Below are 27972 nucleotides of genomic sequence, written 5' to 3' on the forward strand. Positions count from 1 at the left end.
TGTTTTAGGCAAAAAATTGTTTGTTTGTTTTTGAAAAAAAAAAAGTTAGATTTTTTTAAAATCCTGAACATACAAGATATAGTACCTGAGCCGTTGTAGCAATGTGAAAGGTAATATTAAATTATCCCCGATTAATGTGCGTGTGTAACACTATAATATTAAATATAAATTTTCCTTTGTGATTGTCAGGAAGTGTTGTATGCACTCAGAACAAAAAATATATTTTTTAAACAAATCGATTTCTTCAAAATGCCAACAGGATTAGAACATCACAGGGCAACGCCACGTACTCCTGCTAGTTATCTATAATTGTGTACAATACTTACTTAATGGACTAATAACCAGGCACGAGTATTATAATTGTTATTCTTGTTTTTACATGGTTTCATCAGGATTTATTTAATTACTTTAAAAACTGCAAGCTCTTGGCACAAAACTCAAAACTATATTATTGCGACGAAAATCAACTACAAAACATCAAAATGGCAAATACATTCTTCCTACCCTATTAGGTCACAAGTCAATGCGAAAGGGGGCTGTTTGAACTCAGCTTCATGAATTGGCCTCCTCTAATCACAATTTTTCTAAAAATAATGTTTTAAAATAAATATATTTTTAAATAAAACTTTAAATAAATTAAATACTTTTAAAATAAATCCTCTAAAATGTATCTATATATATATTGCATACTAAGTCGAGGCTCGTATAAGAGCTAAAAACTAACTTTAACTCTGGACTTTAGAAAGACAGTGTTGGAGTGAGCACACCCTGCGTGTCCCCTTTCCGAGGCATCCCATGTTTGTTTTTCGAGTCATGCATTGAAATTCTGACAAAAGGAGCTCTGTCATTTCAGCAAGGAGTCGTACGTTGCGGAACACTCATGACGCCACGACAGCCTGCATCCTATTCGAATTCATCTCCTTTGTGGTGAAATTTCAGGCAACCATATGCCGCACCGTGTTCCGGCAAGCCGTTGTTTTTGATGCCCTTTCCACGGCCTCACCTTCCATGTGAGCCATGACACTCCACAGATGGAAGCAAAGGCAGGCCGTACGCCACATGCGGTGTGGAGAAACATCTGGTGTCTGAACAGCACACTGTATAAACACAAGCGTGGCTAACTACGGGCCAGAAATACTTGGCCAAAACCATGGGCTCTTTTCCTGTACCTCACTAGTCATTGTAACGGTTGCTTTGGGAATGATAAATAAGTTATTTGTGGCTAATGCCGCACGCCCATGTCAAACAATAGTCATTCATAAACACTTTTGGCCCACCAAAGTTGAAATTCATCTCTCTTTTATTCTACAACAGGACGCATTGCTTATTCGCAGTAATCATAATGTTTGCAGTTCTGTGCATACACACACTGATATAAATGAAAATGGTATAATGTTAAACATCGGGCAAGGCAGACACAAATGGCAGAAAATATCTTTCAGCAACAGGGCAGCGCCCAAGGTCAGCAAGTCAAATATTTCAAGGAATTATGGATGTTTTCATGGAATCCCCAGATTTTACGAGCCTAGCCGAGAGAGAGGGGAATACCCTCTTCCCAAGCAAAAAAAGCTGCTGTGAAGATTTATACATCCGATGTCATGTTAATGTTAAAGTTATGAATGTATCGATAAGGTAAACTTGTATGTCAGGTGCATCTCAATTTGGCCTGGGACATTACAATCTGAGTTAATGGCTTATGATGTTGGGATTCTCCACATTCCATATTTAGTGTTGATTGGTCTATTGTTTGCCATTGTCTTTTTATTGATCTCCATGGGATATGTGGATAAACTACCGAATGACCTCCGACACAGCTTTCTCCACAACTTATGAAGCAGCATCACAAGTACCTGAAAGTCAATGGCAGTATTATGACAGATCTATCAAATACGAGCTGTTTATCCGCTTTCCACTTTCAGTAGGCCTGACAACTTTTAATTTACACACACACGAGTGAGCATAGAATGCAAATTTCAAGCGGAGAGTGCAATCTTTGCTGAAACCAAATAACTGATTAAACTGATGCAACCATCATGTTGGGGTGATGCAGACAGACTTACTTACGTTCCAGTAGTACCTAATTTATAGACATACTCACATTATAGTATGCATTTAATATATGTACTCATAATAGATGTACAGTACTCATCACTTGCTGCTTTGTCGATGCATATATATATATATATAAATAAATAAATATATATATATACAGTGCATTCAGAAAGTATTCAGACCCCTTCACTTTTTTCACATTTTGTTATGTTGCAGCCTTACGCTGAAATCGTTTAAATTCATTTCTTCCCTCATCAATCCACACTCAATACCCTATAATGACAAAGAGAAAATAGGATTTTAGAAAGTTCTGCAAATTTATTAAAAAGAAAAAACTGAAATATCACATTGACATAAGTATTCAGACCCTTTGCTATGACACTTGAAATTTTGCTCAGGTGCCTCCCATTTCTCTTGATCATCTTTGAGATGTTTCTACACCTTGATTGGAGTCCACCTGTGGTAAATTCAATTGATTGGACATGATTTAGAAAGGCACACACCTGTCTACATAAGGTCTCACAGCTGACAATGCATATCAGAGCAAAAACCAAGCCATGAGGTCGAAGGAACTGCCTGCAGAGCTCGGTGACAGCATGAAAGACAAAGACACATGAAAACCCGCTTGGAGTTTGCAAAAAAGCACCTAAAGGACTCTCAGACTGTGAGAAACAAGATTCTATGGTCTGATGAAACCAAGATTGAACTGTTTGGCTTCCGTCTGGCCACTCTGCCATAAAGCCCAGATCGGTGGAGTGTTGCAGTGATGGTTGTCCTTCTGGAAGTTTCTCCCATCTCCACACAGGATCTCTGGAGCTCAGCCAGAGGGACCATCGGGTTCTTGGTCACCTCTCTTACCAAGGCCCTTCTCCCCCGATTGCTCAGTTTGGCCGGGCGGCCAGCTCTAGGAAGAGTCCTGGTTGTTCCAAACTTCTTCCATTTAATAATTATGGAGGCCACTGTGCTCTTGGGAACCTTCAATGCAGCAGAATTTTTTTTGTAGGCTTCCCCAGATCTGTGCCTCGATACAATCCTGTCTCTGAGCTCTGCAGGCAGTTCCTTCGACCTCATGGCTTGGTTTTTGCTCTGATATGCATTGTCAGCTGTGAGACCTTATATAGACAGGTGTGTGCCTTTCCAAATCATGTCCAATCAATTGAATTTACCACAGGTGGACTCCAATCAAGGTGTAGAAACATCTCAAAGATGATCAAGAGAAATGGGAGGCACCTGAGCTAAATTTCAAGTGTCATAGCAAAGGGTCTGAATACTTATGTCAATGTGAGATTTCAGTTTTTTCTTTTTAATAAATTTGCAAAACTTTCTAAAATCCTGTTTTCTCTTTGTCATTATGGGGTATTGAGTGTAGATTGATGAGGGAAAAAATGAATTTAAACGATTTCAGCATAAGGCTGCAACATGGCAAAATGTGAAAAAAGTGAAGGGGTCTGAATACTTTCTGAATGCACTGTATATGATTTTTATAATATATATTTTTTATAATATATAATAAAATATATATATATATATAATTTTATTTTTGTAAGGTTCTTCCAGCTAAACAGGTGCATAGGCTCCACATATAAAGCATGAGTTTAGCAGAGCTACAACTCCCCTACTCACCAGTAGGATTGTACTGAAGCCATTACCAGGAAGAGGTTTTTAATTCTCAATTGTATCGACCAGTCCACCCCGGAGAGGGAACATCCACACATATATGTGAAAAACAAACAACAAATCACGTCTCTCACATGTCATTGGAGGGAATAACCAATCAACTCTCACCTAATCAATCACCCCAGGTAGCTAAGATTATAGGACAAATATTATAAGTAAATAGAAAATAAATAAACTAGGTGAATAGTAAGTACAAAACTAAAATAAATAAACGGTATGTATAACATATGGATAGTGGAGGTTCCCATAGAGAGGGAACATGTGGATGGTTGGTATATTGTGTGTGGATGGGTGTCAATACTGGAATTGGTGTAGCACAGGAAAGATGGGCCCATGGCCTCTTCCTGCACCCAAGTTCCTTGGGTACGACCATGCCTTCTAGTCCTGTGGATTGGGTCTATGTGGTTGTTTGACCATCTATTCTGGTCTTGTGGGCTAGGATATTTATTTCTATTTGTCTAACCATGTGCTCGACCAAAGGCATGTTTGCACATTAGTTTGTTAGGTAGTGCACTTTCCCCTTAGGGTAAAAGTCATCTTTAGCATCTTACTATAATTCACCAAATGTCCGTCCGTCCGTTCGAAGGTACCGCAAAAACGGCTCAACCGATCGCAACGATATTTTGGGTGGGTATTCCTGGGACCCCTGGGAGTAAAATAGGGTATATTGTTTTTCCAATTTTTCCAAGTTTTCCAATTTTCCAGTTTTTCCAAACACGATGGAATACTATTTACCGATATGAACAGTGATGTGGCTTTTGTTGAAATTCTACAAATACTGTTTATTCTATGTACCAGGAGAGAGTAGATCGACTCCTGACGAACTCTTCCTATATAAACGTGTGGCTCCGAAGTAACATGGCAGCGTGTGCAAAGCGACTGAGAAAGACGTGTAGCGGCCGCTTCCGTTTTGCAGAATTCAATCTTTTTTTCAAAATGGGCGCCATGTACTGTTTAGATTTTATTGATTTGTGTGTGATATGATTCAACGGATGTTTATATGAATCGTTTAAAATAAAAAAAAGCCTTCCATTTCTGATATTTTGCCTTTTCATTTGGGCCTCCCAATTGAAGCCCCGCCCATAGGGCGGGTACCGTTACTAGTTAATATAATGGTTGTTATTACCTCCGCCACCAAAGGTGGATGGAGGTTATGTTTTCACCCCTGTCTGTCTGTCTGTCTGTCTGTTTGTGTTTGCAGACAGGTGTAGCGTATGTGCCAAGGACGAAACGATTCGATTTTGGTGAAGGTCCGGATCCGGATTCGGCTTGTCGAAATTTTTAAGTGATTCTTCACCATTTGGAGATCGGGCCAAAAATGATACATGGCAGGATATCCCAAAACGTTGTGGACGGATTTAGATTAAACTTGGTGGAGAGTTTGGGTGTCTAACAAGGACAAATATATTCGATTTTGGTGAAGATCGGAATATGGATTCGGATATGAGAATTAATTAATTTTTTAAGTAATTATTCACCATTGAGTGATTGGGCTAAAATCAGGATATTTCAAAAGGTTATGGGCAGATTTGGATGAAACTTGGTGGACAGGTTGTGAGTGTGTCAAAGGCGAATCGATTCAATTTTGGTGAAGATCCGGATCCGGATTCGGCTAGTAGAATTTTTTAAGTGATTCTTCACCATTGGGAGATCGGGCCAAAAATGATACATGGCAGGATATCTCAAAAAGTTGTGGAGGGATGATTTTGATTAAATGTGATTTTGTATTGTAATTTTCTGGTCTACTCTGGGATACAAAGCATAAACTGTTCACCTGGCGGAGGTATGCTCTCTACTGAGTGCCGTTCTAGTTTTACCATGTTTTCTTCCTACGACAAAAGGTGTACTCCAAAGTCTCCATCAGATAAGGTTCATGGAATGACCATGGATTCTGTCATTGTAGGTCAGGATACGTGTGTTTGTAGACCCATGCATGCTAGCCTGCCTGGTGGCCTCGGATGTATGTGATTGAATGACCGACCATGTGCTTTGGCATTTATGCCGAAATGCATGTGTATATTAGTTTGACGAGCTTCATTGGATTGTGCTTTGGCCTTAAAGGTCGACATAATTAGAGCTTCATGTTTGACTTCATGAATAAATATGGCTTCACTTAACATTTAATCATTGTTGTTTTCCTTAATAAATATCTTGAAACGAAGTTTTTGGTGTATTTGTACTCTCGATTTCCCCTCACCACCCAAAAAACGGCGTTGGGATTATGTCATATATCACGTGACCTGCTACGTCATCTCCAGAACACTTTTGTTTCAGGACTTGCGTTTACGTGCGGCCTACATAGGCTTTATACAGGGTGACAATTAATTAATGAACACATTTTAATCATGGACAACTCTTTATAATAAATATCTTCTTTTTTTTTTTCAGATGATGGTTCATGGTTGGAAGGCCATGCTTTGGAAAATTGACCCAACTCAAAACCAAAAATGGTTAAATGGAGCGTGGAACATAGAGACGCCATCGCGGAGCTTTATTTTGCCAATTACTACTCCTTTACAATTATTGCTCAAAGACAGTTTCGGGCAAAGTTTGGTTGAGAACATGTCCCACACGGAATTCGATATTGCGCTACGTTAAAACATGGAGAGAGGAGAACTGGCAGCGCAGCAGATGCAAAAAGGTCAGGGTGAAGGAATTCGATGAGAACTTCTTTTTTTTTGTATACAGAATCGAGACTCGTGTAAGAAGGGAGCGTGAACAGTTCATGTCATGGATTGGTCTTGTTTGTGGTTTGTGATTGTTGATTTGTGATTGTGATTGGATGTGACCAATTGTGATTGGCAAGGACTTGGACCAATCCATGACGTGAACCGTCGCCAACGGAACTTAACGGTTTCACCACAACACCACACTCAACGCCTCTGAGGAAGAGAAATAGTTTGCTCTCGAAACATCAGGTGATTAATAAAGAATTTAAATTATTTTACTGCTCAGCATGCTATCCTTTACAATATATATATACAGACTTGGCATTTAATATGGAATTTTTTTTTTTCTTGTCGTGGGTTTACTTTCTGAACTCGGTATATCAATCTGGTGAGTTTATTTTACGCTTCGGTGATTTCTTTGTTAAAAGAAGCATGTCACTGATTGTCTGTCGCAGCAAGAAGTCAATAACAGGATTATATCACAGGTGGCGTGACAAAATGTACGGACAGGTACATATGACGATTGGCTTCACAATCGGGTATATAAGGGTTGTTGCGTTCTGTATTAGTGGAAAACAACTGCTGCACGTCTACAAAGGTTATTGCCGCTTCCCCTGGAGATGGTCCGTCAACTCGACAATGCTGTTTGTCATGGAGTGGTGGCTTTACGAAATTCCGGCATGAAACAGCGTGCTATTGCTCGGCAGTATGGCATCACTCAAGGTCAGGTGTCAAAGATCCTGAAACGAAATGCTCAGAGGGGTGTCCCTACTCCAATACCGAGGTCAGGACGTCCCCGCCGAACCACAAGGAGGGATGATCGCCAGCTGCACCGGTTAGTCCGCAATGGCCGTACCAAGTCAGCTAATCGGCTTAGGGCTGAGTGGCAGCAACTGACAAATGTGCCTGTATCCAGAAGGCTAGTCAATCAACGACTGGTTCAAGCAGGCTATCGTGCCAGGCGTCCCCTGGGAAAGCCACGTCTGACCAGACAACACCGCCAGCGCCGATTGCAGTGGGCCAGAGAGCACCGTCAATGGCAGCCAGGACACTGGAATCACGTGATCTTCAGTGACAAGTCTAGATTTCTGGTCTATCGTCAATATGGCCGCGTCCGAGTGTGCAGACAAGTGCATGAAGCCTACAACGAAGATTGTATAGTGCCAAGAGTCCAAGCTGGAGGTGGTGGGGTGACCGTTTGGGCTGCTTTTCATGCAGGGGGCAAAACTGACCTGGTTGTTCTGAATGGAAACCTGAACCAGCTCAAGTACAGGGCCATTCTGGAAGAAACATTGCTTCCATTTGTTCGTGCAGCCTTTTGAGGAAACTCTGTCTTCCAAGATGACAATGCACGGCCTCATCGTGCTCGCATGATCCAACACTTTCTTGCTGACCGTGGTGTAGAGCATATGGAGTGGCCTGCCATGTCCCCGGATATGAATCCGATAAAGAACTTGTGGGCAGAATTAACGCGTCAAATCGACAACTTAGACCAGCAGCCTGCCTCTGTGCGTGAATTGCAGCAGGCTATTGTAACTGCATGGCAAGCGATTCCTGTCCAAACCTTGGCAAATCTCGTGAACAGCATGCCTCAACGTGTACGTGCTCTCCTGAATGCTCGTGGGGGTTACACGAAGTACTGAACTGTAATTTTACTGTCCGTAATCCCAGTCGTAATTTAACTTTTGTTTTTGTTAAAAAAAAATTTTTGGCTAATGTGCAAAATAAAGAGATACTTCTGGAAAACGCACAGAAGTTTAACACAGTACTGTCCGTGAATTGAGTTGGATATCAGTTTACATCACTTTCAAGGATCAATTTATTTGCTTCGAAATGTCAAATGTGGTTTTTGTTTCTTTTAAAGGTCACATTAACAAAATCTAGAATAATTTCAACATAATTCCAATGAACTTTTGGTTCTAAGTCATCTTGAAAAGTAAGTTCACCCCCACAAAAAAATATTCCATATTAAATGCCAAGTCTGTAGATATATATATATATATATATATATATATATATATATATATATATATATATATATATATATATATATATATATATATATATATATATACGTATATATATATATATATATATATATAAACAAAAACTCCTCACTCCAAAAACAACCCCAAAAACTCCTTCCCAATTCCTTCCCCACCTTCCCAACACCCATCCACCCCACCCATCCACCTCCCAGCTTCCCCCTCCCCTTCCTCCCAGCTGCCCCCTGCTCCATACCCTCCCAGCTTCCCACCCACCCTGGCAGCCCCCCCTCCCCTCCACCCCGTACCCACCCAGCTTTCCCAGATTTGCTTCACAATGCACCCACCCGGGTTCCATCCTCACCCCACACCCTCCCAGCTTCCACACATGCTCCCAGCTGCCCCCACTGCCTTGTACTGTCCCAGCCCCCCCCCTCCCCTCCACCCCGTACCCACCCAGCTTTCCCAGATTTGCCTCACAATGCACCCACCCGGGTTCCATCCTCACCCCACACCCTCCCAGCTTCCACACATGCTCCCAGCTGCCCCCACTCCTTGTACTGTCCCAGCTCCCCCCCACCCCACACCCTCCAAGCTTCCCCCAACCCTACACCACCCAGCCTCTCTGCTGAAAAGGCTGCTGCTGTTTAACTGGACATCATCTGTTTAACAGGATCCCACCTCCCACAAGACATCCCTGACTCCTTCGTATCTCTCCCTGCCTATTGTCTCCTCCGGTTTGATAGAACTGAACGCCGGCCTGGAAGGGAGCTCTACTGTGCATCAAGAACTGCATTTATCACTGTCCTTATACTGCTCTTACACCTCCCATACCAGAGGAGTACCTTTGGCTGTGAACATCAGTTTGGATTCAGTCCAGGTTACTCTTCCTTGTGCTGCATATGCTCTTACAACAATGGATGGAGGTCTTCAATTTCAGACATGAGATCAGGGTTATCTCTGTACACATATCTCAAGCGTTTGATCCAGTCTTGCACGTGGCCCTGCTCTCCAAGCTCTCTGCCTCTGACATCCAAGGCCAACTCAACACTTGTCTTCTTGACTTCCTCCATTCTCATAGCCAATTCTTTAATCTCCACTCCCTGTCAAGACTGGAGTGCCACAAGGCAATGTTCTGGGCCCAATGATATTCCTAATCTTCATCAACAATCTCTCTGATTCTCTGGAAAATCCTCTTTATTGCTTTTCTGATAATTGCAGCCTCTGATATAACATCTCTCATTCTTCAGTGATGCAGGCAGCATCCTCTTCCCTCTCTGCAGACCTTGATAGAATCACGAGCTGGTAAAACACTTGGAATATTTCTTCAAATCCTAAGAAATCCCACAGACTCACTGTTTCTCTGCAAAAGGGCAATCTTGGAAACCCTCCCATATACTTTCTTAACAATCTTCTTGAAGAAGTTCAGTCAATCAAACATTTGCGCCTTGCTATCAGCCACGACTTTTCTTGGTCAAACCACACCTCCAGGTTGGCCTCCAGAGCCAGTTGCAGGTTGGGTAGCTTCCGTCATGCAAAGTCCTTCCTTGGCACACGTGAAGTCTTATCAAGGCCTTCAGTCACAGCTGGATGGAGTACAGCTCTACCCATTGGGCTAGTGCCCCTGTATTATTTCTGCCATCATTCAATCCTTTTCCCATAGCAACCAAAGCCTTCAAGATCATTGGAATCTCCTATGATGAATCTGAATGTATGGGCATATCACTTTCACATTACAGATAGGTCAGTGGTCTCTCTGTCTTCTACCGCCCCCTTTCTGGTCTTGTCACCCTCTGCTCTTTCCGTGCTCTGTCCGCTACCACCTCCCACACCTCCATGTTTTCTGCAGCGTAAAAAAGGTCTGCCAACACCCTCCTTCTGGTGAAACTCTCAAAATCCAAAAACTGCTCATCTCCACTCATTCGTACCTCTTTTCCCCCACATGTGGAATCAACTTCCACATTATCTTAAATCTCATTCGTCTTCTCCCCTTCAATCTCCTCTCCAATTTAAAATGGCGTCACACTGACAATGCTCGAAACAATGTAGAATGTATTAACTCAGCATTTCCTTGACAACTTGTCTCCCAAAACCTTCACAATCTGCCCCTACCTTTCCCTATCATAAGCTCTGTCTCTCATCTTCTGACGTTTTCACCTGAAAACGTAGAGAAAATTATTCTGGCTATCCTCAATTCGACCTCGGCAATTGGCCCAGATGGAATTTGTACCCATGTTCTCAAATCCTCTTCTGATGTTGTTGCTCTGTCTGCTCCGTTCAGCCTATCCTTCACCTTTGGAGGCCTACTACCTGCCTGGAAGACAGCCAATGTCGTTATAATACACAATAAGTGAGAAAAAACAGTTGCTCGCCATTAAGGCCCAGTTAGGAACAAAATAATGGAATCCATCATTTCAGACGGCATGGTCTTCCTTTTCTCCAATGTCCCAATCTCTAATTAATTTTGGATTCTCTCATTACTTTTGGATTCTGCCCCAGCAACAGAACTTTGGATTTGCTTGCTGTTGTTTCTTACGAAAAAATAGACAGAAGCGCTGAATCTCAGGAAAGAGGTCAGGATGTGTTTCTCAACATATCTTGGGCATTGGATACAGTCTGGCATCCTGCTTGCTTGCCAAGCATTACCCCTGTGGAATAGAAGGCCACCTTCTTTCCTGCCTTTCTGACTTCATCCAATCACGCTGTTAGCCAGGCACTCTCAATGAAATCCTCTCGTCTTCTATCGCAGTGGAGGCTGCAGTGCCCGAAGGGAGAATCTTGGCCCTAGCCCTGTATCTTGTGTACATTAATGACCAATACAAGGCTCTGCCCTCATTTCGTCTTTGAAGATGACACCACATTATGACATAAAATACCAACTCTTACTGACATGTTGGCTGGAGGGCTTCCCTTCTCCCTGAAAAGGATCAGATGCCGGTCTAACAAATGGAACTTGTCCTTGGTAAATATGAGTATCTCACAACCTACAAGGCTTTTGTTCTATAGCTAGCTCAATGGAGTATTGCTCTTTTTTATGGACCGGTGCCCGTAATTACCTCAACCACTTGGTTTATCCATTGAACCCTGTACTGCCCCAGCTCTCTCCCGATGTCCCTGTTCCCTACTGTTGCTGCACTTCCTTCTCTCTCCCGCTCCCTTTATTATATGTTCTATGTGTTAGCTCTTACACGAGCCTCGACTTAGTATCCAATAAATAAATAAATAATAAAATAAAAAACCACCAAAGGTGGACTGAGGTTATGTTTTCACCCCTTTCTGTCTGCCTGTGGGCAGGATATCTCAAAAAGTTCTGGACGGATTCGGATGAAGTTTGGTGGACCGGTTGGGTGTGCGTCAAGGATGAAATGATTCGATTTTGGTTAAGATCTGGATCCGGATACAAGAATTGTATTTATTGTTTGAGTGATTCTTTACCATTGAGGGACAGGGCCAAAAAGGATATTTCAAAGGGTTGTGGACAGGTTATGACAAAGCTTGGTGGATGAGTTGGGTAAGTGACAAGAACAAGCCAATTAAATTTTGGTTCAGGTCCGAAACCAGATCCGGCCTATCGGTAGATACAAAACGTACACTGTTCAGCCTGGCGGAGGTATGCGCTCTACCAAGTGGTGTTCTAGTCCATACCTGTCTCTCATAGATGCTGTGAAATCGAATATTTAAACATCATTGCATTTTCACAAAAATGAGAATCACGTGGTCTGCTCTTCACTTAATGCAGACAAGATGGTGATCTGTCTATTTTCAACCATCTCTCACAAACACAATATCCTGAGTGTTATCTTCATCTCCACTTTCCAGCAGTGATAACGACATTTTACATTTCTTATTGTAGTGTGAAGGTGTTTTTGTTGGACTGCACATGTTGGGAATTGTAGTGGTTTCATTTTCCTTTGGATGGCGTGTAGTTTTCTTACCTTTATCACAAAAGAGCTTCATAAGATAACCTCTCTGACAAATCATACCTCTCAAATCATACCTCTCTGACAGACGCCAGTTAATCTCCATAAATAACTGCAAATCCACCACTGCTCCCCTCCCCCAAGGTGTCCCCCAAGGTTCAGTTCTTGGCCCCCTCCTCTTCATCCTGTACCTGTCCCCCCTTGGTCACTTAATCCACCGTCATGGTCTCCAATTCCACTGCTTCGCCGATGACATCCAGCTTTTCATCTCCACCAAGTCCGTCTCCACCGCCACCCACTCTATCCTGACAAACTGCATCACTGAAATAAAATCCTGGCTTCAAATCAACTTCCTCAAACTTAACTATGATAAATCTGAAATAATCATCATTGGCCCAAAAACGCTCACCAAATCCACCCATAACTTTGCCCTCAACATCGACGGTTTCCCAGTATCCACCTGCCCTCACATCCGGAATCTTGGCATCATCTTTGACCAAACCCTCTCCTTCGACAAATACACTAAACAGATCACAAAGACAGCCTTCTTTCACCTGAAAAACATCGCCCGTCTCCGTCCTTCCCTCTCCTCCACGGCTGCAGAAACCCTCATCCACGCCTTCATCACCTCCCGTCTGGACTACTGCAACAGCCTCCTCTATGGTTCACCCTCAATAATCACCAATAAACTCCAATACATTCAGAACTCCGCTGCCCGTCTACTCACCCATTCCCGGACCCGTGACCACATCACCCCCGTCCTTTACAAGCTTCACTGGCTCCCCATCCCCCAGAGAATCCAGTACAAAATCCTCCTCTTGACCTACAAAGCCCTCCATAACCTGGCCCCATCCTACCTGGCTGACCTCCTCTCCAGACACACTCCCACCCGCAACCTCCGCTCTGCTGGTACCAACCTCCTGACCCCCCCCCCCCCCCCCCCATCCGGACCAAATTCAGATCTTGGGGGGACAGGGCCTTCTCCATCGCTGCTCCCACCCTCTGGAACTCACTACCTCACACCATCAGAGACTCCTCCTCACTCACCACATTCAAAACATCACTCAAGACCCACCTGTTCAACACTGCATTCAACATTTAACCCACAGCATTTAACCCCTGACTATCTCTTCTCCTTCTCCTTCCTTTTGCTTTGATTATTTACCTATTGATTTTTGTCTTTTTGCACTTGTTTTTTGTACTCTGTCAAAGCGTCTCTGGGCTTCTTGAAAAGCGCTATATAAAATAAATGTATTATTATTATTATTATTATTATTATTATTATAAGTCAAAGTCTCTCACCCGGTCTTGCTCTTTCTGTTCATTATTCTCTCTTTCCAGGTCCTCCAGGTTGCATGTATAACCTTCCAGCAACCACCTCTTTGTGATTTATCTTAAAGTCTAGGCTTTCTATCCCTACCTATCATCTCTTCTCTCCTTCCCTTACCTTCCCCTCTACTTGCAAGTTACTTTGGTTCCTTCTTTCTCCTCCTCCTGTCCGTTCCTCCCCTTGTTACATCCATGTATTCACCCACTGCCCTACCCTGAACTCCCCTACTCTGTGAACCTGCTGCTTTTCATTCCCTTGATTGTTGAGTCCAACTGTTGCCCCACTTTAGTGTTAGTACCCCATAGCCAGTTCATTTGCTTTTTAACCCTCTGACACCTTGTTCTTGCCTGAGCCTAGATTTTGGATTGGTAAAAAAGAAAAATAAAGCTTCTTTTGAAATTTGGAAATGTAATGATGCCATTGGTTACAGGATAGTATAGACGTATGTGCACTCACTTTGGAGCTGTCTAACCTGTGATTGTAGCTATGAAATGTCATCCTGGTGTTTGCACGCAGGGGTTACATCGATGTGTGCGCCTCAATGCTGAAGCACGTTAAGCTGGAGGATCCATCTGCTAGCTTTAGTTGGTGGATATTAAAAAATCCCTTGGTGTCTTTCATGGAATAGGCAAGTTATTGCCGGCACCCTGGTCATATTACAAATTCCTACTCTAAGCTACAAGGGGCACTGCATCAGTAGCACAGCCGCAGTCCCAGCTATGATGCAAACCCACAAAGAATAGGATAATAATATTGATACTTTATTTGCAGTATTCACCAATAACTAATCATTGCCTCTTTTTCTGAATTGTCGTTTACCATTAAATTAATTAATTGGGATTATTTAAATATCATCTTATCTCCACATGATGGTACTATTTATGGACTTGCTGTACTATTTATGTGCAGTAATGGGACTATTTATGGACTTACTGTACTATTTATTTATGGACTTGCTGTACTATTTATGTGCAGTAATGGGACTATTTATGGACTTACTGTACTATTTATTTATGGACTTGCTGTACTATTTATGTGCAGTAATGGGACTATTTATGGACTTACTGTACTATTTATTTATGGACTTGCTGTACTATTTATGTGCAGTAATGGGACTATTTATGGACTTACTGTACTATTTATTTATGGACTTGCTGTACTATTTATGTGCAGTAATGGGACTATTTATGGACTTACTGTACTATTTATTTATGGACTTGCTGTACTATTTATGTACAGTAATGGGACTATTTATGGACTTGCTGTACTATTTATGTGCAGTAATGGGACTATTTATGGACTTACTGTACTATTTATTTATGGACTTGCTGTACTATTTATGTGCAGTAATGGGACTATTTATGGACTTACTGTACTATTTATTTATGGACTTGCTGTACTATTTATGTGCAGTAATGGGACTATTTATGGACTTACTGTACTATTTATTTATGGACTTGCTGTACTATTTATGTGCAGTAATGGGACTATTTATGGACTTGCTGTACTATTTATGTGCAGTAATGGGACTATTTATGGACTTACTGTACTATTTATTTATGGACTTGCTGTACTATTTATGTGCAGTAATGGGACTATTTATGGACTTACTGTACTATTTATTTATGGACTTGCTGTACTATTTATGTGCAGTAATGGGACTATTTATGGACTTACTGTACTATTTATTTATGGACTTGCTGTACTATTTATGTGCAGTAATGGGACTATTTATGGACTTACTGTACTATTTATTTATGGACTTGCTGTACTATTTATGTACAGTAATGGGACTATTTATGGACTTGCTGTACTATTTATGTGCAGTAATGGGACTATTTATGGACTTACTGTACTATTTATTTATGGACTTGCTGTACTATTTATGTGCAGTAATGGGACTATTTATGGACTTACTGTACTATTTATTTATGGACTTGCTGTACTATTTATGTGCAGTAATGGGACTATTTATGGACTTACTGTACTATTTATTTATGGACTTGCTGTACTATTTATGTGCAGTAATGGGACTATTTATGGACTTGCTGTACTATTTATGTGCAGTAATGGGACTATTTATGGACTTACTGTACTATTTATTTATGGACTTGCTGTACTATTTATGTGCAGTAATGGGACTATTTATGGACTTATTGTACTATTTATTTATGGACTTGCTGTACTATTTATGTACAGTAATGGGACTATTTATGGACTTACTGTACTATTTATGTGCAGTAATGGGACTATTTATGGACTTACTGTACTATTTATTTATGGACTTGCTGTACTATTTATGTGCAGTAATGGGACTATTTATGGACTTACTGTACTATTTATTTATGGACTTGCTGTACTATTTATGTACAGTAATGGGACTATTTAAGGACTTACTGTACTATTTATTTATGGACTTGCTGTACTATTTATGTACAGTAATGGGACTATTTATGGACTTGCTGTACTATTTATGTGCAGTAATGGGACTATTTATGGACTTACTGTACTATTTATTTATGGACTTGCTGTACTATTTATGTGCAGTAATGGGACTATTTATGGACTTACTGTACTATTTATTTATGGACTTGCTGTACTATTTATGTACAGTAATGGGACTATTTATGGACTTGCTGTACTATTTATGTGCAGTAATGGGACTATTTATGGACTTACTGTACTATTTATTTATGGACTTGCTGTACTATTTATGTGCAGTAATGGGACTATTTATGGACTTATTGTACTATTTATTTATGGACTTGCTGTACTATTTATGTACAGTAATGGGACTATTTATGGACTTCTGTACTATTTATTTATGGACTTGCTGTACTATTTATGTACAGTGATGGTACTATTTATGTACAGTGGTGGTACTATTTATGTACAGTACATTGATGGTACTATTTATGTGCAGTGATGGTACTATTTATGTACAGTGGTGGTACTATTTATGTACAGTGGTGGTACTATTTATGTACAGTGGTGGTACTATTTATGTACAGTGGTGGTACTATTTATGGACTCACTGTACTATTTATGTACAGTGATGGTACTATTTATGTACAAAGATGGTACTATTTATGTACAGTGATGGTACTATTTATGTACAGTGATGGTACTATTTATGTACGGTGATGATACTATGTATGTACAGTGATGGTACTATTTATGTACAGTGGTGGTACTATTTATGTACAGTGATGATACTATATATGTACAGTGATGGTACTATTTATGTACAGTGGTGGTACTATTTATGTACAGTGGTGGTACTATTTATGGACTCACTGTAATATTTTTGTACAATAATGGTACTATTTATGTACAGTGATGGTACTATTTATGTACAGTGATGATACTATATATGTACAGTGATGGTACTAGTTATGTACAGTGGTGGTACTATTTATGTACAGTGGTGGTACTATTTATGGACTCACTGTAATATTTTTGTACAATAATGGTACTATTTATGTACAGTGATGGTACTATTTATGGACTTACTGCACTACATACAATACAGCTTCGACCTCAAACGTAATACGCCATTTTACTGGCTGCAAGTCTGAAGCTCTACTAAGATGGAGATGTGAGATTGTCTTTTTTTTTGTCGTGAGATCAGAAAAGAGATTCTCATTGTTTGGTTTTGTTTTCTGGGACAAGATTAAGACTAACAGACATTCCAAGGAGATCTCTCTCTCTCTCTCTGCAGATCTTAGATGCATCTATTCCTTTTTGTTATAACGAAGAGAAAAATAATAACTGGGATATCTTTTTGAAAGCTACGGTCAAATTATACTGATATTACATTTCAATTTTCTTTATGTTAATTTTTATTGAAAAATAAATTAATGTCTATATTTACTATAACGACAAGCGTTTTGTAAAAATTGAATATTTAATTAGGATATTTTATGTTTTGATTAATTCATTGTTTCTGCAAAATGTAATATCAAGCAATATGATGTGAAGATCATTATTTTATTATAATATTTGGGTTGTTACATGATCTATGATGGAAAATGTTTTCCAGTTTTTGGTGGGAGTGAATTGCAATGTCATCTCTCCTGTGAGTTGTGCCAGTTTGGTGGGGATGAATTATTACCTCCGCCACTGAAGGTGGATGGAGGTTATGTTTTCACCCCTGACTGTTTGGCTGTGAACAGGATATCTCAAAAATTGTGGACGGATTCAGACGAAATTGGGTAGACCGATTGGGTATGTGACATGGACGAAATGATTAGATTTAGGTGAAGATCTGGATCTGGATCCGATAAAAAAATTTTAAGTAATTATTTAACATTGTGTGACAGCACAAAAAAAAACATATATATCACGATATCTCAAAAAGTTGTGGATGGATTTTGACGAAACGTGGTGGACATGTTGCGTGTTTGACTAGGAATAATTTTGTCAATTTTGGTGAATACCTGAATCCGGATCCGGATACAAGAGTTTCTTTATTTTTTAAGTGATAGGACCAAAAACGATAAATAACATGATATTTCAAAAAGTTGTGAATGACTGACGACAAAATTGGTGGATGAGTTGGGTAGGTGACAAGAACAAGCAAATTCGATTTTGGTTCATGTCGGATCCAGATCCGGCCTATCAATGGGATACAAAACGTATACTGTTCAGTCTGGCGGAGGTATGTTCTCTACCGAGTGCCGTTCTTGTTTTACCATGAGTTGACTGGAAGGTCAGACAGACACCCCACCTCACAACTACTTTCTGGGCTGACGTCAAAGTTATACTACATTCAAGCTCTTCCGTCGTAGAAAAAAACTCCCTGGCATAATAACTTGTCCTGCTGAGTACAATTATCCTGTCAAGGCAGGAGGAGAATTCCCAAGAATTGTCATTCTTCCAGCAATGGCAAGATGGTTGACTATATATTTTATGCAAACTTAAATCTGGCCAAGCTCCTCCTGCCATCTCCAGGTAACCACAGGTTGTACACGTTCCTCAAGAAACCTTCACCTGCTAAACCTCATGAATTCCAGGCTGGTTGTCCACCTGCATTCAATCGCCCCCTTATTCTCCCAATTGTGGAATTGTCTCGTTGTGTCCATCGTCTCGTCATCCTCACTTCAGTCTTTCAAACGTGTCGCACATCACCACCTCATGTGCTCACCCCATACACATCCATGATCTCTTCTACACATGCCGATTGTTTCCCAATCTGCCCCTGTCTGGGAAATTGTTACTCATTTTGGTTTTATTCCTCCTTTTTACCTGGTGTGCGTGTTCACCCACACACCCTTTGCTAGTTTGGGAATCTGCTGCCCTTTGTCGTTCAGCACTTCCATGAGCCTCGACCGTTGGATGTAAAACCATTGTAACTGTAGACAGGGTTAACTGAACACTCGTCGATTGCCAGCAGTTTAACTTGCCAAAATATTCCCTTAATAACCCACTTGAAACCAGAATGGTTCATACTGGTACCTTGTCTCCCATATTGATGCCATATTAACATTCCAACAAACTATTCTGGACAATAATTGCAAAATTAGGGACTGGAATGCATTGTTTGAAATAACCACTGATGTAATTGGCTGTTGCATGCAGTCACAATGGCTTTTAGGTATGAAATGTTTATCGAGCAGAAGGTTATTGGTTTTTAATTTGAGACCACATGGGAAAGCCAAAGATCCAAATACAGTGTGTGGGTTTTGATTTTAAAATGTAAGTTAAATGCATTTTCTTACCGTCATCGAGAGTGATGCTTTGAGCTCGTGGGGCACTCTCCATGGGCTCCTGCTTGATGGTTCCAGAGCCATGTGATTCTCGAGAATAGGTCGTGGGATCTCCGTAAGCCTTGATAGGCACAGGGTGTCCATTTGGCGTTGGGCTCTGAGGAAAGTTGTTATTGGTCTGAGAATAAGCTGCATAGCTTGGAGGATATTTTGGGCTTTCGAGGGATACTCCATCACCATAGTGACCGGATGTCGGGCCAAAGGATGGTCCCTGGCAGAGGCCCGGGTGTCCGCGATGAGACGGGCAAAAGAGATCGGCACCGGGCCTGACACAGTCCGAACACAAGTGACAATCACCCGAATCACAGTTGGCATAACGAGTCCGTTGAGGTGCCATTGGTAGGCCATCTTGAGGGTGTGGTGGAGGAGGCAGAGTGGGTAAAAAAGGTACAAATGGTGTGAAGGCAGGTGATTGTGGTTCACGATGCAGAGGGCTGTTCAGAGCCCCCATGTAGCTGCCCACGGGGCCGTGAGATAGGAATCCTGTATCATGTGTAAAAGAAGGCCCAAAGGAGCCGTAGTAATCATCGCATGGCTCACTCTTGATCATGACCGGTGGAGCTGTTGGGAAATGTGCAGAGAGAGTATGTCGCACAATTAAACAACAGCTAAACACTGTGCAGTCTATGAATTCCAAAATAATGCATCCATTAAAAAGTATACATATATATATACTGTTTATACATATACTGTATATACGTATACTGATATACTGTCTATACATATTTGCTGTATATACATATACTGATATACTGTATATACACATACTGATATACTGTATTAATATATACTGTATATACATATACTGATATACTGTATTTACATATTTGCTGTATATACATATACTGATATACTCTATGTACATATACTGTATATACATATACTGATATACTGTATTTATATATACTGCATATACGTATACTGATATACTGTATTTACATATTTGCTGTATATACATATTGTTGCGGATATGGGATTTGCATCCATCCATATCCGCTTGTAAATATTCCCCTATTTCCTCAATACTTCCCAACTATCCCCAATCCCCAATTCCCTAGTCCCATTTTCTGTAAACAACACTCTGTAGACCCGACCTCCCCCTATTTCCCCCATTAAATGTCGCATCCAGGTCCACCGCATCTCACGTAGACAACTATAGGACATCTTGCTAGTTATTCTTAGTCTATGTCAGTTAAGGACTCGTTTCCATTAATTCTGACTCTTCGTTGCACCAGAATGTGATTGTATGGCACCGTTAGGAAGTTTAGGACCTCCCAATACCTCCCCGCAGCTCTTCCTCACGGTTCAACAACAACAACAACAACAACAACAACAACAACAACGGCGGCGGCGCGGGGAGTGCGCGTCCTCACTCCGGCTTGGTTGGTAGGGGGTGTTGGGAGGGCACCAGGCCTTTCCAACGAGCCGCCATCGAACATGTGCTCGACGGGGTTACCAAGTAGGGGCTCGCTGTCAGCTCCTCGTCAAGGGCGGAGCCCGGTAACCCCCGCACCCAATAGAAGCGGCGGACCGGTCCCATCTGGGGCGGAGCCAACCAGCCGAGGGCGTGTGACTCCCCGCTGAGCATGCGCAGGAAGAGGGAGGTGACGTCAGATGCGCGCTGAGCTTGGAGAAGAAAGACGCCACCTCCGAGCGCTGTGAGGCCGCCCTGCATCTTTTGGACCGTGCTTGATCCTGTCCCCGAGCCAAGGTGCACCTTGTGCTATCAACCGACCTGTCCTTCCCTGCCATCAATCCCTGTGTAAGTCAGCCTTGTTCCGTTTGTCTGTGGTCTGTCTGGGCTAGATAAGATTGTATCTAAGTGCCTATCTCTTCTGTGTCTTTTACCTCACTCTACCTTGTAATCTACCCCTTTTCTCCACCACTAATTATATCCTCCTCCGGAGGTCTTGAGAACTGTACCCCTTGCGTCATTTCATTTATCCCAGTCGTTGTGTCCTTTCCATCATTGATTTAGCGTAGCGCGATTTGGCCAACGTTCGAGTGGAATCGGGTGAGTTGGGGAACAATCGGGGGAACTGTTAGGTCGCGGTGGACCATCCGCTCGGCCCATCATAACATCTAAACCGCGATCCGTAACAATTGGTGTCAGGAAGTGAGATTGGACCCGAAGCGTGCTTCACGCGCTCGAAATTATTAACTGTGAAATTTGTATTGTTTTAAAATAAAAACCCGAATTTTGAAAGTCGCGCTATGGCAGATCAAGACGGCTGGGTTCCGGTAGAGGAGAGTGAGGCAGGGTCGATCCAGGACCAAATTGAGGGACAAGAGGAGAGCGAAGCAGTGAGGGCGGCAGGTTCGCAAAATGGCGTCCTCGCGCACGAGGTTACGGGCGCGCAAAATGGCGCCTCGCAGATGGCTACGGCGACCGCGCCCGCGACCGTAGCAGCGCCGCTGGTAGATTTGAACCTTTTTTTAATACAAATGAAGGCCCTTATGGCCCAGAATAGCGAACGGTTAGAACAAAGGATGGGGTCCAATAGCGAGAAATTGAGGGAGGACATGGGGGCCAATAGCCAACGGTTAGAACAAAGGATGGGGGCCCAGATCGGAGGGTTAGGGAGTAGAATAGAGGGATTAGACAATAGATTAGGGGAAATACAGGAGGGGTTAACGGGGGTGGAAAATAGAATGGCTGCCCAGGAGAATCAGATAGAGGGAGTGAAAAATGGGTTAGAGGGGTTAGAAAACAGTATGGAAGGCAAATTGAGGGACATGAGGGACCAAGCGGAAAGGGAAGTTAAAAAAATGGGGCAGCAGATAGAGGGGGTCAGAATGGGGGTAGAAACTAAATTGGATGCTCACAGGGAGGAAATGGAGCAGATGAGGGTGGCATCTGGGCAGGAGATGCAAGTGATGGGAGAGGTGTGAGTGAGGAGGTCGGAGGAGTGCGCGAGGAGGTGAGGCACTGTAAGGAGCGCATGGAGAAGGAGGTGAGAAAGGGGACTTTAAAATTGCAAGGTGGTATAGAGGAGTTGACGCTGGGAGTAGAACAACTGACAGTGGGACAAAAGGAGTTGGGGGACCAGGTAAAGAAGAACACAGCGGTAATAGAGGGTTTAAAATCGACACAGAAGGAGATGAAAAAGGACGTAGGGGTAATTAAAAAAGAGTGTCAGACGGTACATGAGGACCTGACGAGGAAAATGAACAAGGTGGTAGAGGTGATGGAAGTTAAAGAGCGGGAGGTGCGGGAGCACATAGAAAAAAATAAGGTGGAGTTAGAGGAAGAACTTAAGGGGGCGCACAAGGAGATGAAAGAGGTGAAGCAGAAATTAGAAGAGGTGGAAGAAGGGGTGAGCGAAATTAAGAAGCGACGGAGAGAGGATAAGAAAGAGATAAAGGAGGAAGTAAAAGAATTGGTCCAAAGTCTGTGTTCGGATCGTGATGATGTGCTCATTAACCGGATGAGGGATTCGCAGGTGATGGAGGAGAAGCGAAGAGAAAGAGGACCCGGTGTAAGTGGTGACCAATATGGTCGTGCGTATGATGCGCCAGGTGATTTAATAAGCTTGGGGGTCGAGATAGACCCGGATGTTCGTGAGAGGTCAAGAGTGAGGTGTATGGCTGGTCCGGAGGGTATGGAACGAGGGTGCGAGCGAGAGGGTCCGGTGATGGGAGAGGTGCGAGGTGTGAGTGAGCAAGGTTGTGGTGGTATGGAATGGGTAGCGGGTTGCGGAAGTGTGACCCATGCATCGACACCAACAGGGGTAGTTTTTAGAGGGACAGGGGAGGCACGGGAGCCCCTTGGGGGTAATGTACTGTGGGGGCCCGGCCGGTTCGGCCCCGCGCTGACCCCGCAAGGGGCGGCGCACGGGGTCCGGCAGGCGGGCAATGACTCACATACGAGGTGGTCCCACAAGGTACCACTCGCGCCGTATGACGGTGGGTAAGGGTGGCATCCCTGCCACCCTTCCCATGATTTGGGGGCAAATGCGCTATAGATTATGGGGTGTATGGCAGTGAAAACTAGCCCGGGTGGGTTAGGATATTGTGTGTAGGGATCTAGCGAAGATGACATTAGGTAACGTTAAGGTTCAGATAGTGACTGATACCTGTAGTGGGGACGTAGTAGCTTAGTGTTTGATAATGACGTGGGAGCGCTGAGTGTAAGGGACGACTGGGAAGCGCAAGTTTCAGAGGGGAGTAGTTAGATGAGATGATGCTGTGTGAGAATTGGACAGGTGTGTGGAGCAGTGTATGAGTAGTGAGTGTTGTGGATCAGCGCGAATGCGCTTGGGGGAGAGAAGGGTGCAGGCGGCACCAAGTATGAGAGCACAGGTGTGCAAGTACAGGTGTGTGGAATACATGAAGTATTGGAATGAGTGGTGTGGAGAGAGTTGGAGTAAGTGGTACGGAGTGGTGTGCATGGTGCGAAGGTGTGGATGGGGGAAGAGTGGACCCCTTTCACGAGTACCCGGGGCGGGTAGTGTAAGTGTTAGGTAGAGGGTATAGGTAAATTGTGGTTGGATATTGGCATTTGTGGTGCGGTTGCAGAATGGTATTGTGGATGGGTGCATTGGTGTGGTGAAATTGGCTGGTCGTGTGGCCTGTTAGTATGAGTGTGAATGGTTGGGCACTCCGCAACTGTTAGATGTCGGCCAGGTGAGGCCGCAGGTGGGCTCTGGGAGCCGTTAGTGTCAGTGGGTGCCTGAGGATCCCGGGTGTGGATCGGGCAGCCCGTGCCAGAGAGGGCACTGAGGGGGTGAGAGTGCGAGAGGGCCTTCCCCAGTTAGTTAGGTTAGGGTGAGGAGCAGGTGAGCTCGGTAGGCAACAACAGTGGTGGAGGTGTGCAGGTGGGCGGACCAGCTGGGAGCGTCGCACGACCCAGCCACCGAAATTGTGCGGGGGCACCGAGTGATGAATCGGGGGAGTGAGACCCCAACTTGAGAAGCACCACAGTTTGGTCAATGGGAATTGGTTTTTAGAACCCATAGTGTAAGTTGGCCAATGGATTGGCAGGGAAAGACCCCGGGTAATGGAAAGTTGTTAAAGTCATTTAGGAAATAGTTAGGATTGATGAACCTGTCGCACCATACGCAGCCACTTACCTGAGGTGATGATGATGACTCCACACCTGTGTTCCTTTGTTCTGTGTTGCAGGAAAGGAGAATTGCTGTGTGGATTTGTGAGACGCATCACGACGTGGATAAGACATTGGGGTGATTCCATCTCTCCCTCCTTAGGAGGGACTGATGATGAATTGGTGATGGCAAATTTTGATGTTGAGTTGGAGATGGCAAATTTTGATGAGAGTTGGAAATGGCAAATTTGATTGGTTAGGAGGGAGAGAAGACGAATTTGGTTTATGGGAGGAACGGGGAAGACAGTAGGGACGTTTGTTGATGTGTAAAGTAGATGTTTATGGGTAGTGTTGTGTTTTGTGGATACAGTAAGGGGTAAGGGAGGGGCAATGTAGGTTACCTGGTGGGGGGGGGGGGGTACGGTAGGAACGTACCTGTCTCACCTGGTTCCCATGTGCCCCCAGTGTGCATTACCTTATATTGCATGCACTTTTGCGCCCTTACCACCTTACTCACTTGTCTTCTTTTGTCTCCCACCTCCGAGGATCTGGCTTTGGGGCAGAGAGAGAGGAGAGAGAGGTGCTGGCGCCGCAGTTGTGGGCCTGTACTTCCGCTGCTTGCTGCCTGGATCGATACACCATATGGACCGCAATTTTTGTGGCCGCCCACCATGGACCGCAGTTCTTTTGCGGGCAAGCACCACCCGTTGATGGACCTCTGGGTCAACGTGGCACCTATGCCATACAGGTGAACCACTTTTAGTTGGCCCCCCTGACGGCCACAATTTAGAAATGGACGCGGTTGGCGCCTTTCTTTATTTTTAAAGAAGCCAGAAGGCCAAGTGCACTCCATGAAGGCAAGACCAGTGGCAGAACATCGGCCGGCTGCGACACCACCGGTGACCATGGACACTTAATTGTGCATTTTTATTGAACACTTTATTGGTGCACCGGATGGTGCTGACTGTACATAATGGGGTGGTGCTTTTGGTGCTTGGACGGGGTGCTCTGCACATTATTAAAGGCCGTAGGGCCACAGGGCACTCGTGGGTTGGTGTATCGATGCTGGCATGCGTGCTCTCTCTATGCATAACATCTGCATGTGTTCCTCAAAGAACAGGTCCTGGATCGTAGTGTAAATATCAGTGTAGTGTTGTATAAATGATGCTCCCTACCGGCTGTATGTTTAGTTTGAGGATGCTTTCCGCGATTCGGTTATCCTGTGGGTGTGTTTCTGGTAGGAGAAGGGTGCAACGTCGCAGGGGGACATATTTACTCATTTGTGAACATCTGTAAAACTGTCGCACTCAGGGTTGAGTTAATAGTAGAGGGAACTACATCTGAGTGCCACACTAACGTAGGTAAAAATTTATAGGGTCGGGACGCCCCGAGGTAGAGAAGGGTGCAATGTTGCGGATATGGGATTTGCATCCATCCATATCCGCTTGTAAATATTCCCCTATTTCCTCAATACTTCCCAACTATCCCCAATCCCCCATTCCCTAGTCCCATTTTCTGTAAACAACACTCTGTAGACCCGACCTCCCCCTATTTCCCCCATTAAATGTCGCATCCAGGTCCACCGCATCTCACGTAGACAACTATAGGACATCTTGCTAGTTATTCTTAGTCTATGTCAGTTAAGGACTCGTTTCCATTAATTCTGACTCTTCGTTGCACCAGAATGTGATTGTATGGCACCGTTAGGAAGTTTAGGACCTCCCAATACCTCCCCGCAGCTCTTCCTCACGGTTCAACAACAACAACAACAACAACGGCGGCAGCGCGGGGAGTGCGCGTCCTCACTCCGGCTTGGTTGGTAGGGGGTGTTGGGAGGGCACCAGGCCTTTCCAACGAGCCGCCATCGAACATGTGCTCAACGGGGTTACCAAGTAGGGGCTCGCTGTCAGCTCCTCGTCAAGGGCAGAGCCCGGTAACCCCCGCACCCAATAGAAGCGGCGGACCGGTCCCATCTGGGGCGGAGCCAACCAGCCGAGGGCGTGTGACTCCCCGCTGAGCATGCGCAGGAAGAGGGAGGTGACGTCAGATGCGCGCTGAGCTTGGAGAAGAAAGACGCCACCTCCGAGTGCTGTGAGGCCGCCCTGCATCTTTTGGACCGTGCTTGATCCTGTCCCCGAGCCAAGGTGCACCTTGTGCTATCAACCGACCTGTCCTTCCCTGCCATCAATCCCTGTGTAAGTCAGCCTTGTTCCGTTTGTCTGTGGTCTGTCTGGGATAGATAAGATTGTATCTAAGTGCCTATCTCTTCTGTGTCTTTTACCTCACTCTACCTTGTAATCTACCCCTTTTCTCCACCACTAATTATATCCTCCTCCGGAGGTCTTGAGAACTGTACCCCTTGCGTCATTTCATTTATCCCAGTCGTTGTGTCCTTTCCATCATTGATTTAGCGTAGCGCGATTTGGCCAACGTTCGAGTGGAATCGGGTGAGTTGGGGGTAATCGGGAAAACTGTACGAACACGGCGGCCATTCCGCTCGGTCAAGCAACATCTTTAGCCGTGTCTGTAACAATATTATACTGATATACTGTATGTACATACACTGTATATACATATACTGATATACTGTATTTATATATACTGTATATATATACTGATATACTGTATATACATATACTGTACATATATATACAGTCATGTGAAAAAGTAAGTACACCCCATGTAAAGTTTTGACTTTTTCAACATATTTCAACATACAGCTATTTGATCTTCATTTCAACAACTGATAGATAAAGGTGATATAATATAACAAATATCATGAAACATTTACATTTTGTAGTCCATTGTATAATTTAAATAAACATAAATGCAAATTTCGCATGTGGAAAAAGTAAGTACACCCTTGGCTCTAACAGGTGGTATTGCCCCCTTTGGCAGAAACAACCTCAAGTAGGCGTTTCTTATAACTGTCTACCAGTCTCTGACATCGACTGGGAGAAATTTTTGCCCAATCCTCCATGCAGAATTCTTTCAGCTGTGCGATGTTTGAGGGGTTTCTTGCATGCACAGCTCGTTTCAAATCCCCCCACAACATCTCGATGGGATTTCGATCCGGGCTTTGACTAGGCCATTCCAGAACCCTCCATTTCTTTCTTTTCAGCCATTCCTTGGTGGATTTACTGGTATGTTTTGGGTCATTGTCATGTTGCAAAGTCCACCTACGGTTGAGCTTCACCTTTCCGACAGATGGCCTCACATTATCCTCAAGCACCCTCTGGTACAATGAAGAATTCATAGTGGATTCTATGATGGTGAGCTGCCCAGGCCCTGATGCAGCAAAGCTGCCCCAAACCATAATATTTCCACCACCATGCTGCTTTACAGTTGGTATCAGGTTCTTGTGGTCAAATGCTGTCTTTGGTTTTCGCCAAACATGTCTTCTGGTACTGGGGCCAAATAGCTCTACCTTTGACTCATCTGTCCAGAGCACATTGTTCCAGAAGTGCTGGTCTTTGCCTATGTGTTCATTGGCAATCTTTAGTCTTGCCCTGATGTTCTTTCTGGAC

At 43.4% G+C, this 27972-nt stretch overlaps 1 protein-coding gene across 3 annotated transcripts in view; it reads right to left on the minus strand.

Moving 5' to 3' along the window:
- The window catches only part of LOC137414419 (nuclear factor of activated T-cells, cytoplasmic 3), a 323497-nt gene that overhangs the window by 10770 nt on the left and 284755 nt on the right, over positions 1–27972 (minus strand). For all 3 annotated transcript variants that reach the window (XM_078771398.1, XM_068099948.2, XM_068099947.2), the window contains one exon: positions 19354–19962. In XM_078771398.1, coding sequence (XP_078627524.1) covers positions 19354–19962 — 609 coding nt within the window. The remainder of the gene's footprint in view (positions 1–19353; positions 19963–27972) is intronic.

This window comes from Myxine glutinosa, chromosome 2 (assembly GCF_964187855.1).
Source record: "Myxine glutinosa chromosome 2, kmMyxGlut1.1, whole genome shotgun sequence".
Taxonomy (NCBI): Eukaryota; Metazoa; Chordata; class Myxini; order Myxiniformes; family Myxinidae; genus Myxine; species Myxine glutinosa.